The sequence below is a fragment of the Protopterus annectens genome, chromosome 1.part0 (genome assembly GCF_019279795.1).
Source record: "Protopterus annectens isolate FY-2018-M chromosome 1.part0, PAN1.0, whole genome shotgun sequence".
Lineage (NCBI taxonomy): Eukaryota > Metazoa > Chordata > Ceratodontiformes > Protopteridae > Protopterus > Protopterus annectens.
In genome coordinates, this window is record NC_056725.1 from 1,291,736,838 (window position 1) to 1,291,748,898 (window position 12,061).

Sequence of the window (12,061 nt, forward strand, 5' to 3'; positions counted from 1 at the left end):
ACTGTCACACTGTTTGTAAATCTTTTCTAGCTAGTTTCACTATGTGTGAGGTATTAACTGGAAATTTTCTCCATTTGTTAAACATCTGTTTGTGTTTGTTTGTTCTGATTTCCTGCCAAGGAGTGTATCATATAACTTATTTAGTTTTCCGCCCTCCCTGCCTATTTGTATCCTATCATATAACTTATTTAGTTTTCCGCCCTCCCTGCCTATTTGTATCCTGTTCTTATACTTGGTAGCTTTGCATTTGCCTGCCCCTACTGTAAAATTTGATCTGGGACCCTCCTCCCAGTCTAGTGTCATTAGGTCATTCTTCCTAATACAGAGAGAACATTTGAAAAGGTCAACCCACTTAGTTTCTTAACTTTGAATTATCTACTGCTCCTCCTTTCTCTTTTTAGCTTGTGTCCTGCCTTTCCTGTAACTAGTCCAGTCCAGATACAGATTTTCTGTTTCCAGGACTGTTTGCAAGCTTCTGAGCCTCCCAAACCTTTCTGTGTTGGAGGGAAACCTTCTAGCTTCTCAGTGGGAGTGGTAAGCACTAAGTAGCCTACCTATCACAAGAGGAGTGTTTTACAGCCCAGAAATTGTAGTATATTGTCCATTTGGGCAGTTTTTCCATCTCTTTCTACTTTTTGATTTAAAAGCCCATGTTTGCACTTTTCCCACCTTTCCTGTAACTAGACTAGTCCAGATACAGATTTCCTGTATCCAGGACTGTATGTAATCGTCTGAGCTCACCAAGCCTTTATGTGTTGGAGGGAAGCCTTCGAGCTTATCAGTTGGAGTGAAAAGCACTTGGTATCTTATCTGCCTCAAGCGGAGTGGTTTCTGGCCCAGAAATTGTAGTTTATTGGCTGTTTGGGCAGTTTTTCCATATCTTTCAACTTTCTGGTTTAAAAGCCTACATTTGCACTTGTTTGCCACCTTCCATGTAACTAGTCTAGTCCAGTTACAGATTTGCTGTATCCAGACTGTTTGTAAGCTTCTGAGTGGTGCCAAAGTCTGCTCTTCAAATTTTCCTTTAGATCTACTAGTTTTCTCCTCTCCTGCACTTTTACTAGCTTATTAGTCTAGCACTTTATCAGACTTCTTGTAGCAATTATTGTAGCACACAAAAGTGCTATCAGCACTAAACATTCTACAAGGAAACAGTACTTATTATTAATGCCCACCCCTCCAGGCATGTCTAAAGGTCAGTTTCCTGTGCATTCTCCTATTAACCTGGTGAACTAGGGCATCCTGAGACAATGTAGCAAATGCCCCATGTACACTGACAACCCTCTCCTCTTACCTCACAACACTCAGACTTGTGAGAGATGCACTTATATATCCAAACTGGAAGCCACGCACTTTCCAGCCAAATCTGGAATAGCTGGTCAAGAGAAGAAGGTCAACAGTTGCACCACACCACATGGAACACATAGCGCTCCAGAACACACACCAGCACTGGCTTCACATAAAAACACAAACCACACACCCACCTTCATGGTGGCTCTCAATAAAAATCTACCCAAACAACAGAGACCTCCAAGGCAGAAATGCCCTCAGACACCACAACACAACACTAATCATGAGACACATACCTCTTCTAAACAGCTTGCCACTGAACGAAAGCCCCTAAAGCAAAACAGCATGCCCAACACAATAGTCATAGGTGACTAGATAGTGAAGCACACTGATGTCCCAATCACTAGGTTGAATAAGGAGAAAGTAACAATCAGGTGCCAGGATCCACCACATAACACATGCACTCAGGTCCCTCAACAATAGGTACAAATATGACTCTATCATTGTACATGTGGGTGTGAATGACCTGAGACATACCTCTCTGGACTACATGAGAAGAGACATGGAAGAGCACTCAGATTATGTAGCCCAGGCGGGTATGGCCCTAGCCCTGAGCAGCATCCTACCATCACCCAGAATGATACCACAGTACAAGCAGAAAATGATTGATTTCAACACTTGGCTAAGTTTCTGGTGTCATTCTAAGGGGATCCAGTATCTGTTTGCCTGGGATGGAATGATTAACAGACCTCGATGCTTTGCCAGAGATGTACTGCATCTGTTACCCCTGGATTTCAGAATACTGGCCAAGGCTCTTGCCACCCCTATAGTGCCTTTTTTAGGTGGTGTTCCAAAGACCAAATTACCACTGTAACAGCTACAAACAAATGCAATCTGAGGGTCATGCTGCTCAACGCTAGAAGTCTAAATCTCAAAATGCACTAGCTTGAAGCACTCCATAAAATGGAGAACATCAACATTTGTGCCGTAACAGAGACCTGGTTCAAGGCAGCAGAAAGCACCCCTGCACTACCAGGCTATAACTAATTCCACATCTTTTGGCCCCAGAACTTGGACTGAAACTCCAAAGGCAGTGGTGTTTCCAAATTCATAAAGGATGCCCACACCTCCAGACTAGTAGCCCAACATAATTCATCTGAGATACTTCAGGTCCAGCTAACATTGGGTAAGACAATGATTCAGGTCAAAGCCTGCTATAGGTCCCCAGCCATATCCCAAGACTCATACTCCACATTCCTAAGCACCCTGGAGAATATTATGGTCCAACCTAACACTATCATACTAGGCGACTTCAAATACCCCTCCACTAACTGGGAAAACTACTCATGTACCAACACAATTGCCCAAAGTTTCCTGAAATTCGTTAATTCTAATGCCCTAGACCAGCTCGTTCTTATCCCCATTAGAGGTAGCAACATCCTTGACCTGGTCATTACTAACATGGGCGACCATTGCTCTACACCAATAGTCAACTCCTCCCTGGTTAGAGCCGACCACAAACTAATCACCTTGGAAATCCCCCCTCCCTGCAAAGGTAACCACCATGAAAAACTTCTGCAAAGCTAACTTTGGGCTCCTAAAAACAGAGGTTGCTAACTTCATGGCACCCATGCAAATGGAGATCAGTTGCATGACCACCAAATCATGCATCAGTGCACTGTATGAACATGTACACAAATGCATGGATCTCACCACACCCAACAGAACCAAGATGCTCTCCTCCAAAAAAAAGAAGCCAATCTGTTGATCCTCTGCCATAAACAAACTCTATAACATAAGGACTAAACTGATGTGGAATAAGGTGAAGTCCCAAGACTGGAAAAACTCCTTTATCAGCCTCAACAAAAAGTTGAGATCCCTCATCAAATCCTCTAAAGCTATCTATGAAAACAGAATTGCAGCAGATAGTAAAGAAATCAACAAGGCCTTATATAGTTATGTAAAGAGTCTCCACGGGAATACCCAGATTTGCTCTGAGCTACTGCACACTGGTACCTCCTATACTGATCCAACAGATATTGCCAATATACTAGCTGACAGATTCAGTGCCAGCTTTACTCCTCTCCCCCCTTCAAGGGACCAGTCACAATACCAGTAGATTGCCAGGCACCCAGTATTACTGCTGCAGAGGTTAAAACAGCACTGTCCAAGTCCAAGAATACAGCTTCTATGGGACCTGACAATATCCCTGGCTGTGTTCTACATGAACTACAGAGTGAACTGGCACCTCACCTGTGTGCACTGTTCAATCACAGCCTCACCTCAGGCTTTGTCCCTACCAAATGGCGCACTGCTACAGTCATCCCTCTCCACAAAGGAGGAGTGACTACAGACCCTAGGAACTATCTCCCCATTAGCCTGACGAGTCTGATATGCAAAGCTGTGGAACATATCATCATGGACCTAATAAACAAGGATATAGGGAATCTCCAAACTCTGGATCCCACACAGTTTGGTTTTGTGAAGGGTAGAGCATGCCTGATCAACTTGATCAACCTCTTTGAGTCAGTCATGAGAGCTGTGGATGAAGGCAAGGTGGTTCATACAGTCTACCTTGATCTGGCCAAGGACTTTGGTACTATTCCCCACTCAAGAATCATAGAAAAACTCACTAAGCTGGGCATCAACCCCTATATCACTAGGTGGGTTGCAAACTGGCTCACAGGTAGAACCCACAGTGTGAAAGTAGCTGACTCCAAGTCAGACTGCCGACCAGTCATGAGTGGAGTCCCACAGGGTTCGGTCCTGGGCCCTCTCCTGTTTGGTATCTATTTCTCTGAAGTCCAGGCCAACACAAAGGAATTCTGGCTGACAAAGTTCACAGATGATTGCAAGTTGGGAGCTATTATTAACTCCCCAAGTGATGTTGACATCCTACAGAAAGGCCTCACTGAGACCAACGACTGGTGTCAGAACCATGGCCTTAAGCTCAATGGCAAAAATTGTGTCGTCATCCCCTTTGGAAAAAACCCAGTTCCCATGAATTACCACATTGATGGTAGTCCACTGAACACAGAAGGTGTTATAAGAGATCTGGGAACATAGGTTGACAGCAACCTCTCTTTTGACCACCTCATTGCCACTGTGGTCAAAAAGTCCCTCTATGTGGCACGTCTCATTATTAAGGGTTTTGGGTTTTGCATTCAGGAAGAAAGAGGTCATTGTCTCCCTCTACTCTTCCCTCATTAAGCCAACCATTGAGTACAATGCCCCATTTGGCATGTACCTCACTAAACACCTGCAACAACTGGAGAGGCCTCAAAAGTACCTCACAAAGAGGATCCTAGGCCTTAAACATTTGTCCTATATGGACAGATTAAAAATACTCCAACTATTCTCTGTCTCATATTGCCTACTTAGAGGCAATCTCTCCTTGACTTACAAAGCCATGTTTGACTCAGCTCTGTTAGAAATTCTAAATCTAAAGAAATCCCAATCCCTCAGCACCACACGCTCCAGAGACCTCAACCTCATTACCACAATCAACAGAACATGCTGGAGGGGCAGGTTCATAACCCAGAGACTGCCCATGCTATGGAATAGACTTCCCATACACATCAAGCAGAGCACCTCATTGGCCCTCTTCAAGAGAAATCTTGATGAATGGATGGGAAATAGAAAAGTCACCCCAGGGATCACTCCAGTGGCTTTACTTGACAGAGGCACTGGGAACTAAGGTTGGTTGGCACAATGCCAGGGAAATCCTATAGGCTAGGCTTGTAAAGGCCCCAGGGCCATTAGCCTAGTACACCCCTATGAACCTATGCAGAGCAATTACTTCCACAGTGGTATCTGTTGTGGAGGTGCCTGTGGGGTTGTGACAGCCCTGGCAGTGGCATATCTGGTAATGGACATCAGTCACAATCATGCAGCATGCTGATATCTAAACAAAGGAATGGTAAGACAATGCAGCTCTTCCCAGAGCCAGTTCTCATGGACAAGTGTGTGAACAGGATGCCCAATGTTCTACCATGCATACTCTGGACTTGTTTAGCTACACAACTGACTGCAACTGCTGAGGCTGTGTCCCATACACACACACACACACACACACACACACACACACACACACACACACACACACACACACACACACACACACACACACACACACACACACACACACACACATCTGTAACCCTACATTTAATTGTCCTCTGCACTCACACATTTCACTGTGAAAGACATTCACACATGTGCTCCCTCCCCAGCTCTGAAAATGATAACTATGCCCTGCCCTTAGTAAATTATTACTTGGGCTGTATTTGCCTGATGCTCAGTGTGGTCAGGCTCTCCATGGGAAAGCACACCATAGTGCTGGTTTTATCTGCATCATTTTTACTGTAGTGTACCTGCTTTACTCTGCTTTACTATGGGCTGAAGCTATGTGCAGACTTCTGCCTCTTTGCCAGTGCCATGGCATACTGTACCTGCTTCCATCTAACATGATCAGCCCCTGCTGCTGGCATCTCATCTGACTCATTCTCCACTGCCTGGTGTACTGGATACTGTTTCATCTACAACTGCACCTCTCTGCACTGTAACTGCCTCCTCAGTATGATATTGTATAACATTGCACATACTGAAAACATTTTTGCAGACATGCCAAGATCATGCTGCAGGACACCACTGGATGAATTCAGACAGAAGAAATGTACCTTCAGCAGTCCAAACACATGCTCAGTAATGCACCTTGTTTGTGATTGAGCATAATAGTGCCTCTTGTCTGCTTCATTCTGTGGATTTCTAATAAGTGTCATGAGCCAGAGTTCCAGGACATATTCAACATCGACAATAACATGCTCCTGGGGAAGTCACACCTTGCAAATCGTTGGCAGTGATCACAGGTGTGCCATATGTGGGAGTCATGATAATTGCCTGGGTTGTCTGCAGACACATTTAGATTACAACTTGTACATTACAGACTTCCTGGTAGTTTATATAGTGGAATGTTTTGTGGAACATATATGTCCATCCCAGTTCACCAGACGAAGCCTTTATTTCAATATGGGTGCAGTCTATGGCCCCAGTACTTTAGGCAATGGTCTGTATAGTACAAGTCCCACATAGTGTTTGCTCCATCCTCATGTGCTTTCCCATATGCTGAAGTATGGCATTGATAAAAAGATGGAGTACTTTAAAGGCAGATGCCTCAGATACCCCCCAGTGAGTCCCCAGAAGGTTACTGAGATGTCCCACTAACAAGTATACATAAAGCATACATAGCTTGGTATCCAATGAGACAGGCACTTCAAGACTCCTATGGGGCAGCAGATATTTTGTATGGTCTCTCTGTCCACATGGTATTGATACACAATGTCGATGTGGTGAGGTCCATGAAATGTCAAGTATGTTTGGATGATATTGCACCCACAGGGGTGACAAAGTGCACCACTGGGGTTTATAATGGCAATAAAAGCTTGCTGCAGATACATATTTGCTAATGTGGTGGCAACTCCTAACTTTTTTTTTTGCAATGTCCCTTGGTATCAATATGGAGATTCATGTCTTTATATGAGTTGCACAGCTCCATGACATAGCATTCATGCATTTCTGAATCACTTTATCTTGTTTTGGCTCACTCATTTTTACAGTGTTACAAATTACTATACCATTATATGGCCAATATCATATACTTTGGCTGTGACTGCTACTTGGCATTACCCTAAAGGGGTAAGTATTTCTGAATCACACAGTCTCTACACTTGGTTGCTTATCATATAAATTTACTCACAAAAATGTGATGTTTCCTAAATCCCAGCAGGTGGGACTTCACCCATATTTCCAGCCAGGCTTCAGGGGCGTAAGTTCCATTTCCCTAAATGGCATATGCCTGATTGTACTCATGGCAGAGCATGATGCTATAAAAGGACTGATTGTCGGTGTCATTTATTCCCTTTCTCCTACTGACATAATAAGCATTTAAGAATGCTACCTAGTCTCTGTGTGTGCCAGATTATTTTAACAGTAACATACAGAAATGTTTGCAAGTATGATTAGTAAGCATACAGCAATAAGAACCATGTAAGTTCTTTTATTCATTCCTAGGTAGATAAACCTCCTCAATGTCTAAAGTACTTTCATAATCAACAAAGTATGCTGTCAAGTCTAAAATAATTTAATACTGAATTTCTGCATTGTTCATATAAACACTCTGAATTCTTTAGGCAATTTCCTTTTCCAGGTTATAGTCCCATCCTAATTTTTGTGTACATGCCTACTAAACATTTACAGCACAGACGCTACCCTTGATTCAGAATATTGGGGTAAAATGGTAATAATGGAAGTGAGTAAAAATACCACACCAACATAATTAAAACTAGTCAAACTAGTAACACAATGCTGATAAATTCATATATGGGTTCTGAGATGTATCTCACTGATCGGCAGGCTTTGCTGGATTTTATCTTCCTCACAATTTATTCCAGAACCGTTATATAAATTTATGCAGAATGAATGGTGTGACTTGCGCACATACAATTATATTGCATGCAAACAAGTGCTAACTTTTACATATCTCAGTTTTCATAAAAAGTAAACACATTCATTTCTTTTGAATATTATTATTGTGAACTTTACCTTTCATAGCCTGGAATTCATTGCATAAAAATCCAGCTTCCTCGATAATCCTTTCCTCTAATGATTTCTTCCCTAATCCAAAATTCCTCAAGGTTGAAAGTGTAAACCTTCTTTGTTCTTTCCATGATCTTCCATATCGAGCGGATACAACCCCTGCAGATAGAGAATTCAATTTATGTAATTATTTCATTTACAATCTAACTCATACTTCTCACAGCACTGGTTAATGTACATTTACGTTAAACGTTATGTTGCTAGAAACCCATAACCATAGCTTTCTGGCATGGTATGCTGTTGTAAATTGAGGTAAATCTTGGCATAAAAAATACTAAACATGAGTTGGTGAACATGTAGTCAGTATATGATAAATACCCAAATTCATAGTGGAAGGCTGTATGTCGACCATACTGCCCCAGCACAGGATGTTACATCACTCCATGTTTTGTCTCTTTCCTGATTTCATTCCCCTGTTTTCTTGTGGAGGCCTCTTGCAAATGCTGTCTTCCTTACATCTGTCACCCAATCCATTTCCAGTAAGCTTACTAGATTATTTAATTTTGATCAGCAGATTTGCCCTCTCCTTAAAATAATTAAAACAGCATTTGCATCAGTCAGACAGTAGTTACTACTGTTATTGTTAGTGTACATGAGAAATGAACTAAAATAATTCTCATGAGGCTAGGGAGGACATAATCGGGGGAGGGGGGGTTATGGATGAAAACAAGGTGCAATGTTTACCTTTCATAGAAAGTATAAAGGAATTAAATACGACATAAGCTAATAATATGTAGATAAGGTGTACCTCTAAAACATAAATAAGAGTCATATCTGAAGTATTTGCAATGACCAATCAAAGTGACAAACACATCTGTCCAACGTATAGTTTTGCCAAAATAAATAGTCCTGGATGAAAAAAAAAATACAACCACACTCTATGCATAAGAGAAAGTCCCCTCCCCAGCCACATGGAGGTCATATCTTCATAGCTCTTTATAACAATTGTTGAGGTTGCTTCAACTTGGATAAAAACATACCTTTTGTCATTAGCAGCTTACCCAGGCAATATCTACAGAACTGGCACTTTAAGCTAATTTTCACTAAAATGGATGAAATGACAGGATATCCTAAAACACTGACTAGATGCTTTAAGTATAATGCAGTGAGTATCTTATACAAGGAGCATATTACTTGTGTGGGATCATACTAACCTATTATTTTATTTCTTAATGGTGTTAGGTTATGTGTGAGTGCTGATTTAGGGCAACAAGAAGTGTACAGACTGCACTTATTACAGCTACAAAGCATGGCTGTTATTAGATGGTTATGCTAACTGCTTACATTATATCAGTATTTCATAAGTTTCATTTGCAAAGGTATTGAAGCATAATCACTCAGCAATGAAACAGGAATTGTCACAAGAAATTAAGAAAAAAAAATGAGTGTAAAAACATACTGGACAGGAGCTGTTTAATTGCAGTGTCAGTAGCTCAACAGACAGGACACTCGCCTATCTCTGCTGCTGCAGTTCTTAATTACATTGTGTCTGCTAGTTTTATAGGACTGCAGTATCTAGATTGTGTGGTTTCCCTGTACTTGAGCTCTAAAATCAGCATTTTTACATTAAGAGGGATTCTGACTGCACTCTTGGAGCACAAGTGTGCTGTAGCAAACCTGAGATGGGGGCTGCTGGCTGAAAACGTATTGTGTATTTTCCTGATTGATCTGTAGGCCTTGCTGTTGTAAAGCTTGTTTTTTTTTTGGTTCTGTATAAGCCCAGTGTTTGTGCTATGCTTTTCTCTGTGCAGCATTGTTTAGTAGTGCCCTGTATAGATGCAAATGCTTTCAGGTTAAAAATTCCTTTAAAAATAACTACCTCTGCAACCTTCCCCAATCCCCCTGCTGCTCTAGGAGCATCTGAGTTATGCACAGAGCAGCATCGCCTTATTGGATAATTACAGTTCACATGGAATATAACGCCCGTTCTTCATCCATGTGCTATCATCCCAGTCCAGTCAAACTTACTCACTCTTCTCCCTGGTTAGACCCATAGTAAAAAACCTGAAACCATGGATAGGCACTTTCCTGCTATCTCTGTGACCTGCTTAGATGGCATGGGCATTCTGAAGCAATGTAGCAATTGTCTCATGTATACTGACAACCACTTAATCCTGAAAGAAACACAGTATGTGAGAGATATAGTTACTTTATGAAAACTGAGACACAACTCTCACATACGGACAAATCAAATGACAAACAGGTTGTTAACACATGAGCATCATTTCTCTCACTAAATAAGGTTTCAACATATAAACCCACATATGAGGAGGTACTCAAAAGTAACTTACCAAAAACTCAGAGGCGTCCCATATGCTGCCCTCATAAACCACATGCAAACAAAACCAAGTCAACACCATCCACTATACATAAAAATACACATCCCAGTGTCTCCACTAGCAAGAAACCCTAAGGCAAAACACCACACAGTCAAACACCTTGGTCATAGGAGACTCCATCATGAGACAGACAGATGCCCCTCACCAGGCTGGTTAAAGAGAGCGTTACAGGCAGTTGCCTGTCAGGGGCCAGGATTTGCTAGATCATGCAGGCACTCAGGCCACTCAACCACAAGTGCCAGTATAACACAGTCATAGTCCATGTGGGAGTGAATCACATGAGATTTTCTTCACTGGACTATATGAAGACAGACATGATGGACCTCTCTAAATACATGTTGCAGGCTGGTATGAAGATCACACTGAGCATCATTCTACTCTCACCAAGAATGATACCACAATACAAACAGAAAATGATCGACTTCGATAATTGTTTTAGCTACTGATGTCATTCCAAGAGGATCCTGTATTTGTCAGCCTGGAATGACATGATCAAAAGACCACACTGCTTTGCCAGAGATGGTCTGCACCTGTCACCACTAGGCTTTTAAATACTAGGCAAGGTATTAGACACCCCCCCATAGTGCCTTTTTTAAACAATGTCAAACCAGCAGACTTACCAATGTAACAAATTCTTCTAATGCCAAGTTGAAGGTACTACTGCTCAGTGCTAGGATTCTGGAAACTGCAGTCCCTGGAAGCTCTCCTCACCCTGGAGAATGCTGATGTCTGTGCACTTACAGAGACATGGTTCAAGGCTGTGGAAAGCACGCCTGGCAGTGCAAGGCTACAATGCCTATCACACATTCAAACCACCCCCTGAAAAGGAAAAAATGAAAGGAGGAGGATGTGTTTCCTTTTACATAAAAAAAAAAACAATCTCACCACTAGATTGATCAAGCAGGATGACTCGCTTGAGCTACTCCATGCACAGCTGACCAGAAGCAAAATCCCCCACCATATCATCACTAGCTACAGGTCCCCAACCATGAGCCATGAAATCCACTCCACATACCGGAAATTACTAGAATCATTTACCATTTATCCCATCACATTACACATGGGTGATTTTAACTATGCCTCCATAAACTGGGAAACATACATGACCACTAACTTGAAGGCTCAGAGATTCCTGGACTTTGTCAGTACAAATGCTCTGGAACAGCTGGTCTGCACTTCCATTAGGGCTCAAATATCCTTGACATAATACTTACAAACATTGAAGAGCATTGCACTTCCCCTAGTGTAATGTCCTTATAGGTAAGATCAGATCATAAATCTGTGTCTTTTGAAATAAATGTAATGGTAGAACTCCCATCAAACCCTAAATAATTTTTTTCCAAGACAAATTACCTTCTATTAAAGGATAGCATAGGTAATTCTAAATTATTTTAACCCCAAAACATAGCCGCCTATGCAGAAGTATACATGAATGCCCTGTACAACAACTTATGCAACTGTATAGAAACAGCAGTACCTGACTGAACTAAACCCAGTCTAGCCAGAAATACAAGCCACCCTGGTGGATCCCTAGTATAAATATACTATACAACAGAAGGAATAAATTCTTGTCTAGAAATAAGTAGGAGTGTGCACAACAGAGAATTAAAAAGTTCCTCATTAGTCTCAGCATGCATATCTGGGAAGGAGTCATGTCTTTACAAGCTAAATGTGAGACTAAAACAGCCTCCCAAGCAAAGGATAACCACAAAGCATTTTTTAGTTATGTCCAAAATCTTAAGGGAACCACTCAACAATGTGCTGAGTTGGCTGTAGAT

At 41.8% G+C, this 12,061-nt stretch overlaps 1 protein-coding gene across 1 annotated transcript in view; it reads right to left on the reverse strand.

Moving 5' to 3' along the window:
* The window catches only part of LOC122797671 (cytochrome P450 2D15-like), a 545,264-nt gene that overhangs the window by 405,825 nt on the left and 127,378 nt on the right, over positions 1-12,061 (reverse strand). Inside the window, exon 3 of the mRNA XM_044066214.1 lies at positions 7,891-8,043. Within this exon, the coding sequence (XP_043922149.1) occupies positions 7,891-8,043 (153 nt within the window). The remainder of the gene's footprint in view (positions 1-7,890; positions 8,044-12,061) is intronic.